Source organism: Babylonia areolata, chromosome 29 (assembly GCF_041734735.1).
Source record: "Babylonia areolata isolate BAREFJ2019XMU chromosome 29, ASM4173473v1, whole genome shotgun sequence".
In the NCBI taxonomy this organism is placed as follows: domain Eukaryota; kingdom Metazoa; phylum Mollusca; class Gastropoda; order Neogastropoda; family Buccinidae; genus Babylonia; species Babylonia areolata.
In genome coordinates this window covers 7828516-7847855 of record NC_134904.1, presented here as the reverse complement: position 1 = coordinate 7847855, position 19340 = coordinate 7828516, and the positions used below count along the sequence as shown (strand labels likewise).

General features: G+C 46.5%; 1 protein-coding gene across 2 annotated transcripts in view; it reads left to right on the top strand.

The window, feature by feature from the left end:
- Window positions 1-19340, top strand: part of LOC143274691 (uncharacterized) — a 95331-nt gene that overhangs the window by 62880 nt on the left and 13111 nt on the right. For both annotated transcript variants that reach the window (XM_076578580.1, XM_076578579.1), the window contains exons 21-27: window positions 1660-1825; window positions 3030-4351; window positions 5221-5498; window positions 8429-8780; window positions 11414-11536; window positions 14426-15016; window positions 18802-18954. In XM_076578580.1, the coding sequence (XP_076434695.1) occupies window positions 1660-1825; window positions 3030-4351; window positions 5221-5498; window positions 8429-8780; window positions 11414-11536; window positions 14426-15016; window positions 18802-18954 (2985 nt within the window). The remainder of the gene's footprint in view (window positions 1-1659; window positions 1826-3029; window positions 4352-5220; window positions 5499-8428; window positions 8781-11413; window positions 11537-14425; window positions 15017-18801; window positions 18955-19340) is intronic.

Sequence of the window (19340 nt, the reverse complement as noted above, 5' to 3'; positions counted from 1 at the left end):
GGACAGACCTACTACCTGACCTGTGTTACTGACGGCTGTGATGTGTAGAGTGGACAGAACCACCTGACCTGTGTTACTGACAGCTGTGATGTGTAGAGTGGACAGAACCACCTGACCTGTGTTACTGACAGCTGTGATGTGTAGAGTGGACAGAACCACCTGACCTGTGTTACTGACAGCTGTGATGTGTAGAGTGGACAGAACCACCTGACCTGTGTTACTGACAGCTGTGATGTGTAGAGTGGACAGACCTACTACCTGACCTGTGTTACTGACGGCTGTGATGTGTAGAGTGGACAGACCTACTACCTGACATGTGTTACTGATGGCTGTGATGTGTCGAGTGGACAGACCCACCTGACCTGTGTTACTGACGGCTGTGATGTGTAGAGTGGACAGAACCACCTGACCTGTGTTACTGACAGCTGTGATGTGTAGAGTGGACAGACCTACTACCTGACGTGTGTTACTGACGGCTGTGATGTGTAGAGTGGACAGACCCACCTGACCTGTGTTACTGACGGCTGTGATGTGTAGAGTGGACAGAACCACCTGACCTGTGTTACTGACAGCTGTGATGTGTAGAGTGGACAGACCTACTACCTGACCTGTGTTACTGACGGCTGTGATGTGTAGAGTGGACAGAACCACCTGACCTGTGTTACTGACAGCTGTGATGTGTAGAGTGGACAGAACCACCTGACCTGTGTTACTGACAGCTGTGATGTGTAGAGTGGACAGACCCACCTGACATGTGTTAGTGATGGCTGTGATGTGTAGAGTGGACAGACCTACTACCTGACCTGTGTTACTGACGGCTGTGATGTGTAGAGTGGACAGACCCACCTGACATGTGTTACTGATGGCTGTGATGTGTAGAGTGGACAGACCCACCTGACATGTGTTACTGATGGCTGTGATGTGTAGAGTGGACAGACCTACTACCTGACATGTGTTACTGACGGCTGTGATGTGTAGAGTGGACAGACCTACTACCTGACATGTGTTACTGATGGCTGTGATGTGTAGAGTGGACAGACCCACCTGACATGTGTTACTGATGGCTGTGATGTGTAGAGTGGACAGACCTACTACCTGACATGTGTTACTGACGGCTGTGATGTGTAGAGTGGACAGACCTACTACCTGACATGTGTTACTGACGGCTGTGATGTGTAGAGTGGACAGACCTACTACCTGACATGTGTTACTGACGGCTGTGATGTGTAGAGTGGACAGACTACTACCTGACGTGTGTTACTGACGGCTGTGATGTGTAGAGTGGACAGACCTACTACCTGACATGTGTTAGTGATGGCTGTGATGTGTAGAGTGGACAGAACCACCTGACCTGTGTTACTGACAGCTGTGATGTGTAGAGTGGACAGACCTACTACCTGACCTGTGTTACTGACGGCTGTGATGTGTAGAGTGGACAGACCTACTACCTGACATGTGTTAGTGATGGCTGTGATGTGTAGAGTGGACAGACCTACTACCTGACCTGTGTTACTGACGGCTGTGATGTGTAGAGTGGACAGACCTACTACCTGACATGTGTTAGTGATGGCTGTGATGTGTAGAGTGGACAGACCTACTACCTGACCTGTGTTACTGACGGCTGTGATGTGTATGTCCATGGGATGTGTGATTGTGCAGGTAGCAACAGTGTCAGCAGATGGCAACATGACCTACCTGAACACCTGGGTTCCAGGAGAATACATACATGTGAAGTCTGAATGCACTGATGGCTGCTTGTTGTGTGAGGGGATCGATGCCAACTTCAAGAACTTCACCTTTATTCCTGGAGACCTGTACATTGTGGGTGAGTAGGGGACCTGTACATTTATTATCATTATCATCATCATCATCTTCATCATCATCATCATCAACATAAGATTTATTTGTGCAGCACTTTTTTCTCTCTGAGAGCTCAGAGGCTTTACATGAAAGAAAAATTTTCAAATCATATGAAACACTCATGACCACCACTTTCTGTCTCTCTTTGTCTCTGTCTCTCTCTGTTTCCCCTCTCCCTCCCCCCTCTCATCCCGTTCTCTCATTCCTCATACCTGCAAAATGAGTTGGCAGGCATGGGCAGGGTTGGAGAAGCAGGAAATCGGGAGTGCTTGCAGATAGGGTTTGAAAAAATTGTTTTCAGTGAAGAGTGAAAGGCAGAGACAAAGTAGACCTTGAACATGATTTTTTAGTGAAGAGCAAGTGGGTTAGGGTTCCGGTTGGGGGGTGGGGGGGGGGGGTGGGGGGGGGTAGAGACAGAGGGAAGGGAGGGAGGGAGTGAGAGAGGGGGGGAGGGAGGGGTGAGACAGGGGGAGGGAGGCGAAGGAAGGGTTGAGAGGAGGGGGGCAAAGACTGGAGGGTGGGAGGTGAGAGGGGGGGGGAGGAAGGTGGTGAGACATGGGGGAGGGAGGGGGTAACAGAGGGGAGAGGGAGGGAGAGGGAGGGGTGACAGGTGGGAGGGAGGGTGGTGAGATGGGGGAGGGAGGGGGTGAGACAGGAGAGAGATAGTGGAGACGGAGGGAGGGAGGGAGGGAGAAGGGTGAGAAAGGGGGGATGGAGGGGGTAATTGAGAGGGGGGAGGGAGGGAGATGGAGGGAGGGGTGAGACAGGGGAAAGGGAAGGAGGGGGAGGAGGAGGGAGGGAGGGGGTGAGACAGGGGAAAGGGAGGGAGGGGGAAGAGGAGGGAGGGAGGGGGTGAGTTAGGGGGGAGGGAGGGAGGGGGGAGAGACAGGGGCAGGGAGGGGGTGAGACAGGGGGGAGGGAGGGAGGGGGATGAGACAGGGGGAAGGGAGGGAGGGGGATGAGACAGGGGGAAGGGAGGGATGGGGGAGGGAGGGAAGGGGGTGAGACAGGGGGAAGGGAGTGAGTGTGTGAATGACAGGGGGGAGGGAGATGCTGGTGACATTGATGTGACAGATGCTGTTGACATGAAGGATAGCGGTGACACTGACTCAACAGATTCTGGTGACATTGACATGACATGCTGTAGACATGAGGGATGCTGGTTACAGGTCTGTTTGATGTGCACACGGAGGGCTCGACCCCCTACACCTGTGGAGGTTTGAACCAGCGCCAAGGCCTTCAGCTGCTGGAGGCTTTCCACTATGCCATTGACTACATGAACCAGAAACGGGGCAACTTTTCCGGGAGGCTGAACTCAGTGAAGATAGGAGGGGTGGGCATTGACGTGTGCCGCAGTCCTTCCCGAGCCGCCAACCTTGTGGCCAACCTTCACAGCGGCAACCTGCGCCTGACGCTGAGCGGAGGGCTGGAGATCAACCGCCGTGATATCCTGGCCTATGTGGGCCCCTTCACCACTGCATCCACCATTCGTGTGGCAGACATCCTCAATGCCATCGGCGTGCCCCAGGTCACCTACGGAGCCACTGGCTTAGAGCTTCAGGACCCGGTCAGGTATCACTACCTTCTGCGCTCAGTGCCGGCTGATGACAAGCAGTCCCGGGCCATCATCTCTTACCTGAAGAATTTCAACCTGACCAATGTGCAGGTGGTGACGTCCCGAGAGACGGTGGGTCTGACCATGACCCGCGAGTTCATGCGCCTGGCCACACTGAACCTGGTGTGTATCCACAATAACTACACCCTGGGGGACAAGCCCCACCTGCCCATCAGCATGCAGGCAGAAGGCATCGTTCGCGACATCGTGGCGGCATCGCAGTCCCAGGTGGTGGTGCTGCTGGTGAAGGACCCTCTGCCCATCCTGCAGGCTGCAGGCAGGAACACTGACGCCAGGGAGAACGTCTTGTGGATCGCCACTGACAAGTGGGGCTACGACATTGATTTCCTCCACAAGCTGCAGCCATTGCTGGGGGATCGCAACAGCAGGAAAAACGTCATCATCTTTGATGTGGAGACAGCCGATGTTCCTGACTTTGACCTGTACCTGGAAGACAAGACTCCTTCCAACTACAGCCGTGACCCTTGGTTCAGGGAGTACTATGAAGCTCAGATTGGCTGTAGGTCCCCTGTCAGTGCAAGCATCTGTCAGCAGCGAGGACTGTCACGTCAGGACGACTACATACAGGACCCCTATGTGCTGTATGTCGTCAACGCCGTTTGGTCCGTGGGGCTGGGGATAGATGGCGCTTTGAGAGCTGTGTGCAACACCACTGAAGGCCTGTGCCCGAAGTTTGTGGTGACGGGAGATCGTCGAGACATTGTGCTGGACCACATCAGACAAGTCCGCTTCAAGGATGACACTAAGCAGCCATTCTACTATGAGAGCACGGGAGAAAGCTCTCGTGGATACCACATATACAACGTCACCAAGAATTATGATGGCATACTGGATGGAAATTATATGTTCGAAAATGTGAGTGTGATAATGTATGTAGATGTAACTGTGTGTTGGAGTGTGTGTGTGTGTGTGTGTGTGTGTGTGTGTGCTTGAGAGAGAGTCTGTCTTCTTTTCTGAAAGACAGGGCATGTTACTGCCATTTTTTTCTATCGTAAAAAAAGAAAAAGATATGAATATGTTTGTCAAGCTTGCATTATTGGAGATATTGCTTTAAATATAGGTCAATGGGAAATGAAGTAAATTATACAGTATTCAACATACCATACCTTGTTTCCGTATGTGTGGACATTTTTCTATGTGTGCATGCAGTTGCTTTTTGCAACAAAAGATTGATCCCTAAAGAGATAACAGTGACTTTTGTTTTTTCTTAGACTTGACTATTTAATTAAATTGTTTAATTTCAGTTCTGAATTATTCACACACACACACACAGACACAGACACACATACAGACTCACTATCTCTCTCTCTCTGCCTGTCTCTCTCTCTCTGTCTCCCTCTCTCTTTGTCTCCCCCTGTCTCTCTTTGTCTCTCCCTGTCTCCCTATTTCTGATGCCAGATGTACAAACAGACTAACAGGGTATCTGACCGATGCATTTAAAGTTTGAAATAATGCTATTTCATTGACTGGTCAACCTGAAACATAATTATGTTGGTGTTTGTTGACCATTTCACATCCCCCCTTTGTGATCCCACCCCCTTGACATGGGCAGATGGCCTGGTTCAATTAAACTTCCTGTTCTTGTTGTGTGTCTCCCAGTCTCTCTCTTTCTCTCTCTCTCTCTCTCACACACACACACACACATGCACACACACACACACATGCACACACACTCACTCACTCACTCACTCACACTCTAAACCACTGTCCCACGCTGCTTGCAGGTGGGGTCCTACAACGACACTGACTTCCTGAAGCTGGACATCACCTATGACCTGCCCTACCAGGCCTACTGCATTCCGTATGAGAGCTGTGTATGTGTCAACCCCTTCCCACAGCACTTCCCTTCCCGCTACATGCCCAAGCCTTCCCCCCTGGAGCTCAATCTGGTCTACATCGGAGACATCCATCAGCGCAGCCCCTCTGACCCCTTCGCCTGCAGCTCCATCAACCTGGGCACTGACTTCTTCAAGATGATGGCCTTCTTCTATGCCATTGACAGGTCACTCGCTCTCTCCCTGTCCTTTACTGATTTTTTCTGCATCATATTTCGTAGCTGGGCTAGTTTTCATTTGGAACTGATGTTTTACCAAGTTTTCCATATATGTTGCACTGTATGATAGTCAGTCTTGTTCAACTATTACCATCAGAACGACAGAGGAAGTAACTGCTGTCCCGACTATCCGGGCTAGAATTTGATTATAGTTGAGAGTGTCTGGCCCAAGTTACATCCCCACTCTCTCAGCCAAGAGGGTTTTAGGACAGTCAACGTTGGGATGGTTCCTAAAGGCCAACTAGCCCCCTAGTCTGCAGCACTCAGAGCCATTGCAGTTTGCACTATGGTGTTTTCATTGCATTATGTTCATATACCCCTTCATAAGGGGCCCTGGCCAATATATGAATAAATCATCTTGAATCTTGAATCTCCTCTCCTCCTCCCTATTTCTTATTCTCTCTCTGCCAGTCTGTCTCTCTCTTCTATGCCATTGACAGGTCAGTCTCTCTTTCCCTCTTTTTCTCTCTCTCCCCCCCTCCATCTTAATCCTTGAATGAAAACGTTTTGAGTTCTGAGTTTTGAGTTCCGTCTCCCCCTCCCTCTCCCCACCTCTTTCTTATTCTGTCTCTGCCTGCATGTCTGTCTGTCTCTCTTCTGTGCCATTGACAGGTCAGTCTCTCTGTCTCTGTCTGTCTGTCTCTCCCTCTTCTCCTCACTTCCTCTTTCTCACTCTGTCTTTGCCTACCTGTCTCTCTCTTCTATACCATGAACAGGTGATTCTCTTTCCCTCTTTCTCTCCCCCCCCCTCTTCCTCCTTTTCTCTGTGTCTGTGTCCCTCTTCTGTACTATTACATGTGATTATTTCACTCTTTCTCTCCCTGCCCCACCTCCCTCCCTCCCTCTGTCTGTCTGTCTCTTCTGTACCATTGACAGGCGATTCTCTCTCCATCTTTCTCTCCCTCCTCTCCCCCCCCTCCCTCTCTCTCTGTCTGTCTGTCTCTTCTATACCATTGACAGGTGATTCTCTCTCCCTCTCCCTCTCCCCCTCTTCTTCCCTCTGTCTGTCTGTCTGTCTCTTCTATACCATTGACAAGGGATTCTCCCTCTTTCTGTCCACCCCTCTACATCTCTCTGTCTGTATCTGTCTGTCTCTTCTGTACCATTGACAGGCGATTCTCTCTCCTTCTTTCTCTCCACCATCTTCCTCTCTCTGTGTCTGTCTGTCTGTCTGTCTGTCCTCTTCTATACCGTTGACAGGTGATTCTCCCTCTTTCTCTCAACCTGTCTTCCTCTCTATGTGTCTGTCTGTCTCTTCTATACCTTTGACAGGTGACTCTCTCTCCCTCTTTCTCTCCCTTCCTCTTCATCACCCCTCTTTCTCTCTCTGTCTGTCTGTCTGTCTCTTCTATACCAATTACCATTCTCAGGTGATTCTCTCTCTCTCTCTCTCCCCCACTCTTTCTTCTCCCCCCCCCCTTTCTTTCTCTCTGTCTGTCTCCCTCTTCTGTACCATTGACAGGTGATTCTCTCTTTCTCCCTCTTTCTCTCCCCCCCACCCTCCCTCTCTGTGTCTCTCTGTCTCCTTCTTCTGTACCATTGACAGGTGAGTCTCTCTCCCTGTTTCTCGCCCCCTCTTCCTCCTTCTCTCTCTGTGTCTCCCTCTTCTATACCACTGACAGGTGAGTCTCTCTCCCTCTTTCTCTTCTCCTCCTCATTGCTCTCTCTCTGTGTCTGTCTCCCTCTTCTGTACCAGTGACAGGTGATTCTCTGTGTGTGTGTGTGCCTATTTCTCTCCCCACTCTTCCTCCTCTCTTTTCTATGCCTTTGACAGCTGATGCTGGTTCTTTTTTTGGCCATTTGGCTGATGGTGTTTGGTCATGTTTGCTGTGTTAGTTGGTAGGTAGGTAGGTAGGTAGGTAGGTAGGTAGGCAGTAAGATTGGTGTTTGTTCATGTTTGCTGTGTTGGTTGGTAGGTACTTAGGTAGGTAGGCAGGAAGATTGGTGTTTGTTCATGTTTGCTGTGTTGGTTGGTAGGTACTTAGGTAGGTAGGCAGGAAGATTGGTGTTTATTCATGTTTGCTGTGTTGGTTGGTAGGTACTTAGGTAGGTAGGCAGGAAGATTGGTGTTTGTTCATGTTTGCTGTGTTGGTTGTTTTGAAGTTGTTGATGACGCTTTGTGACCTGACCGTGCCTCACTTTCTTTCTGTCTCTGTGCTTTTTTCACCCAGTTCTTCTGTCGTCCCCATCTCTTTCTTGCTGAGGGATGTATACATTCTTGCTGATGTGATGGCCTGCTGTGCTGCATATTGTTTTGGTTTCTTGTTTGGTGCTGACTGTCTCAGAAATGTTTCATTTACTGTGATGCTGACTGTCACAGAAATGTTTTATGTACTGTGGTGCTGACTGTCACAGAAATGTTTTATGTACTGTGGTGCTGAGTGTCACAGAAATGTTTTATGTACTGTTGTGCTGACTGTTGCAGAAGTGTTTTATGTACTGTTGTGCTGACAGTAACAGAAATGTTTTATGTACTGTTGTGCTGACTATCACAGAAGTGTTTCATTTACTGTGGTGCTGACTGTCACAGAAATGTTTTATGTACTGTGGTGCTGACTGTCACAGAAATATTTCATTTACTGTGATGCTGACTGTCACAGAAATGTTTTATGTACTGTTGTGCTGACTGTTACATAAATATTTCATTTACTGTGATGCTGACTGTCACAGAAATGTTTTATGTACTGTTGTGCTGACTGTTACATAAATATTTCATTTACTGTGGTGCTGACTGTCGCAAAAACTGCTTCACCATGGTTTATGTTGATGTTTCTGTTCACCTGGGCGGTGTTCCCACAGGGAAAATGGGAACCTGGACAACCATGACCCAGAATCCTTGAGGCTGGGTGGCATTGCTTCATGTTTTATTTTCATCACAGGGTGAACGGCAACCTGGACAACCGTTACCCAGAATCCTTGAGGCTGGGTGGCATTGCACTGGACACATGCAGCTCCACCCTGAGGTTAGAGCAGGATGTGTTCAACCTGCTGAGCGGCTACCCGCTGTGTGACACGGGCAAGACGGCCCAGGTCATGCCGCCCTCCAGTGTTGTGGCCTTTGTGCCAGACGGCAACGCCAACTCCCTGGCTGTCAGCAGCATCCTGGCAGCCACAGGCATCACATCTGTGTCTCCATCTGCCATGAGCCCCAAACTGCGGGACCTTACCATGTCCCAGCATTTCCTCAGTGTGGTGCCGCCACATGACGTCATGGCCACCGCTCTCTTACAGGTCACTCACATTTCCTTATCACATGGGCTTTGCTCTTAGAGTTGTAGTTACTGGTACATTGGTAGAGAGAGAGAGAGAAAGAAAGGGGCATGTGGGCTTTGCTCTTGGAGTTGGTACTGGCACATTGGTAGAGAGAGAGAAAGGGGCACATGGGCTTTGCTCTTAGAGTTGGTACTGGTACATTGGTAGAGAGAGAGAGAAAGGGGCATATGTCATGTGTCAGTGGTTACTGATTCTGTCTCCAAGCCTTCTTCCATGTGTCATGTCAGATTTGGTACTGGTACATTGGTAGAGAGAGAGAGAGGGGAAGGGGGGGGTTTGCTCTTAGAGTTGGTACTGGAACATTGGTAGGGAGAGAGAAAGGGGCATATGGGCTTTGCTCTTAGGGTTGTAGTGACTAGCACATTAGTAGAGAGAAAGGGGTATATGGGCTTTGCTCTTTGACTTCCATTTACAGCTACTGGCACATAGAGAGAGAGAGAGAGAGAGAGAGAGAGAGAGAGTGTGTGTATGAGTTAGTTCAAGCTATTGGTTGCATAGATAGAGAAAGAAGTGCATGGGCTTTGCTTGTACACTTGTAACTGCTTGTACATAGGTAGAGAGAGAGAGAAAAGGCACAGAAACATAGGACTCAGATATAGCTAGCTACCACAAAGCAGACTGGATTTCTATTTTACTGATAAATTAGGTTGTTTGATAAGTCCATTGATTACCATCGCCAGCTCAAACTTGAATAATTATCATGTGCATACACAAACAGACTGGACTATTCACATGAAATGTCATCTCTTTACATAACATTTTGTGAAAATATGTGGACAGCTGAAACCTAAAGACGCACTTGACTGAACCAAATGATGTTCGAATATTGAGCATTTTCTGGATTTCAAGTCAGAAAAACCTCTATAAATTTGACTCACTGGTCAAAGAAGAAATCTAGAACATTTGCACCCTCATCCATTTGGAAATCTAGAACATTGTGACACTTTCATTCAATAGGAAACCAAGAACATTGTGACACCCTCATCCAACAGGAAACCTAGACCATTCTGACACACTGGTCCAATAGGAAACCTATATTCTGAAACACTAGTCCAATAGGAAACCTAGAACATTCTGACACACTTGTCCAATAAGAAATCTAGGAAATTCTGGCACACTAGTCTAATAGGAAATCAAGAACATTCTGACACACCTTTCCAGTAGGAAATCAAGAACATTCTGACACACTGTTCCAGTTGGAAATCAAGAACATTCTGATACACTGTTCCAGTAGGAAATCAAGAACATTCTGACACACTATTCCAGTTGGAAATCAAGAACATTCTGACACACTGTTCCAGTTGGAAATCAAGAACATACTGACACACATAAGCATGTAAGCATTTTACGTCTTGTATGTATTCATATTGATTGACTGTGATTTTCATGTATTATTTAAATAACAAACACCACTCATGAATGTCTGTTGTTGAGACAATAAAATATACTGAAGAAAACATGGAGACCTGAATTATTTCCCTTCTCTTGATCATAGAAAGCAAGGGGCAGGAGTCATTTCCCTTTTCTTACTGAAGAACATACAGACAAGAATTATTTCCCTTTTGTAGAATGAAGACAGCATGGACGGGAACTATTTCCCTTTTACGACTGAAGCATGCGGGGGCAAATTATTTCTCTTTTCTGGCTGAAAAAATTACAGACAGGAATTATTTTCCAATTCTGACTAGAAAAAAAAGCATGGAGACAAGAAGGGACACCTTTTATCTAGAGTGAGTCTTATAACCCACAGTTTTTATGAACTTTCTTCATTTGAAGAAACATAGAGATGGGAATTATATCCTTTTTCTAACTGAAGAAAGCATATGATTAATACAGGATGTTTTTTTCTCTTTTCTGACTGAAGACAGCTCAGAGATATGCATTTTTTACTTTTTCTGATTGAAGAAAGCACAGAGAATGCAATTGTTTCCCTTGTCTTGATGGTTCATCTTACTGTCATGAAGGCCTTGAGATGTGAATCATCTCCTTTTCCCCCTCACATGTTCACTTCTGCTCCATGTTTGGCTTTTGACTCTCCCCCCTGCCCCCCATTACACTTTTAATCTGCGCTGCATGACTGAAAGGGCCTGAAATGTGAATGATTCCCCTTCCCTTCAGGTTTCCAGGTTTATTTTGTTTAATCTATGCCCCTGGTTGAAGGAGGCTTGGAAATAATCAGTAACCACTGAGACATGTGACACATGGAAGAAGGCATGCAATGTCATAGAATCAGTAACCACTGACACATGACACATGGAAGAAGGGTTGGAGATAATCAGTTACCACTGAGACACATAAAACATGGAAGAAGGCTTGAAGATAGAATCAGTAACCACTGACACATGACATATGGAAGAGGGCTTGAAGATAGAATCAGTACCACTGACACATGACACATGGAAGAAGGCTTGGAGATAATCTGTCACTACTGAGACACAGGGAACAAAATATTCCAAGTGATTGTTGCTTCAGTTATATTTTTCTGATATATTTGCTTGTCAGTGTAATGGATTTCTCTCTGGAAGACAGTGCTTTACTCAAGTGGTTGTATTCCTCCTTTTTATGCGATGTTTTTCTTCTTTTGTTTTCAGTTGATGCAAAAAATGAACTGGGATTACGCCTCTGTGATCTACACGATCGACCCCAGCATGGAGGATGCACAGAAAGAACTGTTGCGTCAATCAGCTGTTGATCAAAGTGCTTGTATTGGTCAGGTAAGGTACACCCACCTTCCCCACAGCTGTTGATGTATCAGTCAGGTAAGGTACACCCACCTTCCCCACAGCTGTTGATGTATCAGTCAGGTAAGGAACACCCACCTTCCCCACAGCTGTTGATGTATCAGTCAGGTAAGGAACACCACTCCCACAGCTGTTGATGTATCAGTCAGGTACCTTCCCACAGCTGTTGATGTATCAGTCAGGTAAGAACACCCACCTTCCCCACAGCTGTTGATGTATCAGTCAGGTAAGGAACACCCACCTTCCCCACAGCTGTTGATGTATCAGTCAGGTACCTTCCCCACAGCTGTTGATGTATCAGTCAGGTAAGGAAACACCCACCTTCCCCACAGCTGTTGATGTATCAGTCAGGTACCTTCCCCACAGCTGTTGATGTATCAGTCAGGTAAGAAACACCCACCTTCCCCACAGCTGTTGATGTATCAGTCAGGTACCTTCCCCACAGCTGTTGATGTATCAGTCAGGTAAGGTACACCCACCTTCCCCACAGCTGTTGATGTATCAGTCAGGTACCTTCCCCACAGCTGTTGATGTATCAGTCAGGTAAGGTACACCCACCTTCCCCACAGCTGTTGATGTATCAGTCAGGTACCTTCCCACAGCTAAACATATAGTAATAAAAGAACATAATAAAAGAACATGAAATAGTAAAAGGGTATAACCTACAGCTCTAGGCCCCTTCCATTGAACAGTATGCAGAACAGTATGTCTTTTCCCTTTCATTTTGACCTTCCTGACAGAGTGCTTGTGAAGAAGCCAAAATGAAAGGAATGTAGATGGTGGAGTGTTGTGGAGAAAAATGAGGATGTGGTTTATGAAACAGGTCAGTGTTTTATTGTGTTGTGTAGGGAGGAATTAAAGTGGTTTATGAAACAGTTCAGTGTTGTGTTGTGTAGGGAGGAATTAAAGTGGTTTATGAAACAGGTCAGTGTTGTTTTGTGTTTTGTGGGGAGGAACTTAAGCGGTTTATGAAACAGGTCAGTGTTGTGTTGTGTTGTGTGGGAACTAAAGTGGTTTATGAAACAGGTCAGTGTTGTGTTGTGTTGTGTGGGGGAGGAACTGAAGTGGTTTATGAAAAAGGTCAGTGTTGTGTTGTGTAGGGAGGAATTCAAGTGGTTGATGAAACAGGTCAGTGTTGTGTTGTGTTTTGTGGGAACTAAAGTGGTTTATGAAACAGGTCAGTGTTGTGTGGGGAGGAACTGAAGTGGTTTATGAAACAGGTCAGTGTTGTGTTGTGTTTTGTGGGGAGGAACTAAAGTGGTTTATGAAACAGGTCAGTGTTGTGCTGTGTGGGGAGGAACTGAAGTGGTTTATGAAACAGGTCAGTGTTGTGTTGTGTTGTGTGGGGAGGAATTAAAGTGGTTTATGAAACAGGTCAGTGTTGTGTTGTGTTTTGTGGGGAGGAACTAAAGTGGTTTATGAAACAGGTCAGTGTTGTGTTGTGTGGGAAGGAACTGAAGTGGTTTATGAAACAGGTCAGTGTTGTGTTGTGTGGGAAGGAACTGAAGTGGTTTATGAAACAGGTCAGTGTTGTGTTGTGTGGGGAGGAACTGAAGTGGTTTATGAAACAGGTCAGTGTTGTGTTTTGTGGGAACTAAAGTGGTTTATGAAACGGGTCAGTGTTGTGTTGTGTTTTGTGGGGAGGAACTAAAGTGGTTTATGAAACAGGTCAGTGTTGTGTTTAGTTGGGAGGAACTAAAGTGGCACACTGAGGAAGTGAAGCAGTGTGTGTTATGGGGAAGGGGGGGGGAGGATGTAAGTGAAGCAGTGTGTGTTATAGGGAAGGGGGGGGGATGTAAGTGAAGCAGTGTGTGTTATGGGGAAGGGGGGGGGATGTAAGTGAAGCAGTGTGTGTTATGGGGAAGGGGGGGGGATGTAAGTGAAGCAGTGTGTGTTATGGGGAAGGGGGGGGATGTAAGTGAAGCAGTGTGTGTTATGGGGAATGGGGGGGAGGATGTAAGTGAAGCAGTGTGTGTTATGGGAAGGGGGGATGTAAGGAGCAGTGTGTTGGGAGGGGGGATGTAAGTGAAGCAGTGTGTGTTATGGGGAAGGGGGGGGATGTAAGTGAAGCAGTGTGTGTTATGGGGAAGGGGGGGGATGTAAGTGAAGCAGTGTGTGTTATGGGAATGGGGGGGAGGATGTAAGTGAAGCAGTGTGTGTTATAGGGAAGGGGGAGGATGTAAGTGAAGCAGTGTGTGTTATAGGGAAGGGGGAGGATGTAAGTGAAGCAGTGTGTGTTATAGGGAAGGGGGGGGGGATGTAAGTGAAGCAGTGTGTGTTATGGGGAAGGGGGGGGGGATGTAAGTGAAGCAGTGTGTGTTATAGGGAAGGGGGAGGATGTAAGTGAAGCAGTGTGTGTTATAGGGAAGGGGGAGGATGTAAGTGAAGCAGTGTGTGTTATAGGGAAGGGGGGGGCGATGTAAGTGAAGCAGTCTGTGTCATGGGGAGGGGGGTGGGGGGGGGTGTAAGTGAAGCAGTGTGTGTTATGGGGAAGGGGGGGGGATGTAAGTGAAGCAGTGTGTGTTATGGGGAAGGGGGGGGGATGTAAGTGAAGCAGTGTGTGTTATGGGGAAGGGGGGGGGGATGTAAGTGAAGCAGTGTGTGTTATGGGGAAGGGGGGAGGATGTAAGTGAAGCAGTGTGTGTTATGGGGAAGGGGGGGGGGATGTAAGTGAAGCAGTGTGTGTTATGGGGAAGGGGGGGGGATGTAAGTGAAGCAGTGTGTGTTATGGGGGAAGGGGGGGGGATGTAAGTGAAGCAGTGTGTGTTATGGGGAAGGGGGGGGGAGGATGTAAGTGAAGCAGTGTGTGTTATGGGGAAGGGAAGAGCTCAATGACTCAGTGATGGGGGGGTTCCATTTCAGGCGGTCCCCCTGCCTCTGAACGCAGATGTGAGTGCGGCAGAAGTGGCTCTGGACCGGGTGAGTCAGCAGGTGGGGTCGCGTGCAGTCATCCTCTTCACCCTCCCTGCCCACACCCGCCTCCTGCTGCAGGCGGCCAAGAAGCGCGGCCGGCCGGACAGCTTTGTGTGGGTGGTGACCACGGGCTGGGGCCATGACAACTGGGTCCTGCAGGGGCTGGAGGAGCAGGCTGGAGGAGCCCTGGTGGTGCGACCCTATGCCACTGCTGTGGAGGACTTCCGCTCCTTTGTCACCTCCCTCACCTTCACCCAGCGGCAGGGCATCCCTGACGACTGGTTTGAGGAGATCTACCAGTCCATCCACCGCTGTAAGATCCACAACGCCAGGCGACCGCTGCCTTTCCCCTCGCTCTGTGACAAGACGGAGAGGATCACAGACGACATGGTGCCCTATGAACCGTCGGTTCTGCACACCATCATTGCTGTCTACATGGTGGCCCAGGGCCTGAACAAGATCCCAGACTGTCAGGGGTCGAACCTCGACATCTCCGCCTGCATCACCCGCCTGCAGAACCGTAATGATGCCATCTATCAGGTACTGTTGTGTTCTCAGCTCTCTGTCTACAATCAAACACAATGAAAACACAAGTATTGTTACAATCAGACACAAACAAAACACGCACAAGTATCGTTACAATCAAACACAAACAAAACACGCACAAGCATCATTACAATCAAACACAATGAAAACACACAAGTATCGTTAAAATCAAACACAAAGAAAACATAAGTATCATTACAATCAAACACAATGAAAACACACAAGTATTGTTACAATCAAACACAAAAAAAGTATCATTACAATCAAACACAAAGAAAAAGTATCATTACAAACACAAAGAAAAAGTATCATTACAAACACAAAGAAAAAGTATCATTACAATCAAACACAAAGAAAACACAAGTATCGTTACAATCAAACACAAAGAAAACACAAGTATTGTTAAAAATACAAAAAAAACCGCAAGTATTGTTACAATCAAACGCAAAGAAAACACAAGTATTGTTATAATCAAACACAATGAAAACACAAGTATCATTACAATCAAATACAAAGAAAACACGCATATATTGCAACAATCCTACACAATGAAAATACAAGTATCATTACAATCAAACGCAATGAAAATATACACATGTATCACTACAATCAAACACAATGAAACACAAGTATCATTACAATCAAACACATTGAAAACACACACAAGTATCACTACAAAATCAATGAAAACACAAATGTCACTACAATCAAACACAATGAAAACACAAGTATTGCTACAATCAAAGACAGTTAAAACGCTCGCAAGTATTGCCACAATCAAAGACAGTGAAAACACACACAAGTGTCGCCACAATCAAAGACAGTGAAAACACACACACATGTGTCGCCACAATCAAAGACAGTGAAAACGCACACAAGTGTCGCCACAATCAAAGACAGTGAAAACACACACAAGTGTCGCCACAATCAAAGACAGTGAAAACGCACACAAGTGTCGCCACAATCAAAGACAGTGAAAACACACACAAGTGTCGCCACAATCAAAGACAGTGAAAACGCACACAAGTGTCGCCACAATCAAAGACAGTAAAAACAAAAGTACAGTCTGTCACCCTGCTAGTCTAGCTCGGATTATCTAGGGTTTACTAGCAGGGGGCAACACTACTTCAATTGAGTTTGCTTGCTTCAAACTGGCAGTTGTTCTAATAACCAATTTCCACATCAACCAAAAATACACCCATCACCCAACTTTTAGTACCAAAGAAAAAAAAAACCATGCAGTACAAAATAGACCAGCCCAATTAACAGTTCCACAATTTTTTTATTACTCTGACTTTTCTTCCAAACTTTTCTCTTATAGTAATAGCCCAACCCAATGTCCTTTATAAAGTCCACAATTCCCGAGTCTAGAGCCAATATTTCATGACTCACACATCATGGCCACTGAAATTAGCTAGGGAGGGGAAAACTTCCAACAGTTCTACTCATCTGTAGACGCAATTGCCTCTTCGGAGCTGCCCCAGTCTGGCCTCTCCAACACGTTTGCTGACGATGACCCCACACCCGATGTCTCCACACCCGGTTGGTCGCCAGCCAATGTTGAGCCTCGTGCTGCTGCTTCCAGTCGAACACGTGGCCCCTCCTTCAAAACTCGCCGAGTCGGTCTCTCCCCGAGATTCGCTGGATCGGCCTCCCCAGGACCCGATAGATCTGGACAAGAGTATCCTGGTTTCACCCCTCTTGTCACAGAATTCCCCCTCCATGTCTGAGCCTCCATTCAGCGGCTCAGACAAAACTAAATTTAAGGGAACATTCTGTTCCAACCAAACAAAAATTATTAACATCCCTGAATTAATTTCAAGTTTGGTGTCATATACTGTACCATGTCAAACTGATGCAAACTAGGCCTACTATAATCATTTTTATTTGTTTATTTATTTATTTTTTCTCAACAATACAGTTGTTAAAAGTTCACAACACCACAACAGAAATATATATATATATATTATTTTTAACTCAACCCACACTTCCACACACTAGCAACAACAGAAAAATATTTTTCCCTTACCAGTCTCTCCAGTGAAACACACCTCCACAGAAGTGTTCACACTTAGCCTGAGAATCAAAGCACTGATTCCCCACTAAGCCCAAATCCCATGGACCAACATCCACTTGAATGTTCTATCAGCTCTTCCAGCTCAAGAATGCCTCACTTCCCCTCTTCCTAATACAAAAAGGGATATTTTCCAAAAGGCCCTACCATCTCACAACCGGAAAGGGAAGACAGCCTCTCTTATAAAACCAAATCCTTTCTTTCCCCCACAAATCACCTCAATAATACATATCCTGTCCCCCCCTTACGTAAATTCTAATAATAGGAGATGCTAACTAACATTTTACAGTTTCTACCCCACACTTACCTAACACCCCTATGCAAATTCTAATAATGAGAGTGGCCAAATAACAATTCTCACAACACAAAATTAGCTTCACTGCAAAAGAGGAAATAGGTCATTCCACTCAAGGGAGACAATCCCCGTAACAAAATTGGAAAACTGGGAATGAGTTGTTTCCCTTAGACCGTTCACAGTGCATGGTGACTGCTGTATGATATGTACAGGTCATAGTGACTGCTGTATGATGTGTACAGACCATACTGACTGCTGTATGATGTGTACAGGTCATACTGACTGCTGTATGATGTGTACAGGCCATAATGACTGCTGTATGATGTGTACAGACCATACTGACTGCTGTATGATGTGTACAGGTCATACTGCTGTATGATGTGTACAGGCCATAATGACTGTTGTATGTTGTGTACAGGCCATACTGACTGCTGTATGATGTGTACAGACCATACTGACTGCTGTATGATGTGTACAGGCCATAATGACTGCTGTATGATGTGTACAGGCCATAATGACTGCTGTATGATGTGTACAGGTCATACTGCTGTATGATGTGTACAGGTCATACTGACTGCTGTATGATGTGTACAGGCCATACTGACTGCTGTATGATGTGTACAGGCAATACTGACTGCTGTATGATGTGTACAGGCCATACTGACTGCTGTATGATGTGTACAGGCAATACTGACTGCTGTATGATGTGTACAGGCCATACTGACTGCTGTATGATGTGTACAGGCCATACTGACTGCTTGTACAGGCCATACTGACTGCTGTATGATGTGTACAGGCCATACTGACTGCTGTATGATGTGTACAGGCCATACTGACTGCTGTATGATGTGTACAGGCCATACTGACTGCTGTATGATGTGTACAGGTCATACTGCTGTATGATGTGTACAGGCCATACTGACTGCTGTATGATGTGTACAGGCCATACTGACTGCTGTATGATGTGTACAGGCCATACTGACTGCTGTATGATGTGTACAGGCCATACTGACTGCTGTATGATGTGTACAGGCCATACTGCTGTATGATGTGTACAGGTCATACTGCTGTATGATGTGTACAGGCCATACTGACTGCTGTATGTTGTGTACAGGCAATACTGACTGCTGTATGATGTGTACAGGCCATACTGACTGCTGTATGATGTGTACAGGCCATACTGACTGCTGTATGATGCGTACAGACCATAATGACTGCTGTATGATGTGTACAGGCCATACTGACTGCTGTATGATGTGTACAGGCCATACTGACTGCTGTATGATGTGTACAGGCCATACTGCTGTATGATGTGTACAGGCCATACTGACTGCTGTATGATGTGTACAGGCCATACTGACTGCTGTATGATGTGTACAGGCCATAATGACTGCTGTATGTTGTGTACAGGCCATACTGACAGCCCAGTGGAACGTGTTACCAGCCCTGCTAGGTGACCAGTCCTTCTCCTTCACCTTCAGCCCTCAGGGCTATGGCAACATTGGTCTGGACATCCTCAACTACCACAGCACACCTTCTGGCGATGGCTTCACCTACACCAAGGTCACTTCTGCTCTTCTTTCATTGATATGCCTAGTTCTACCAACCCTTCATTGAAAGTGATTTTTTCCTTGAAAGCTATTTGCATGTTTCATGATACCATCCCACAAGTTGGTTTTGAGAACAAGGTATGAGATGCCCTCTCTTGAAAATATTATTATCCATGTTTTATGAATGAAAAAAATGTTTACAGTTAAGTGCTTTTAAGAATTGCATCAAGGAATGATACCAAGTAAAAATTGTTGCTTTTTCTAATTGAGAAAATTCACACTTTACTGATAGTTTTGAAAGAGCGATGATGTGAAGTCGTTGTCTGAAAAATCATAATTAAAGCAATTTTGGTTTGATCGTGAATTATTCACTGATAATGTTTATTTTGGTATCATGCA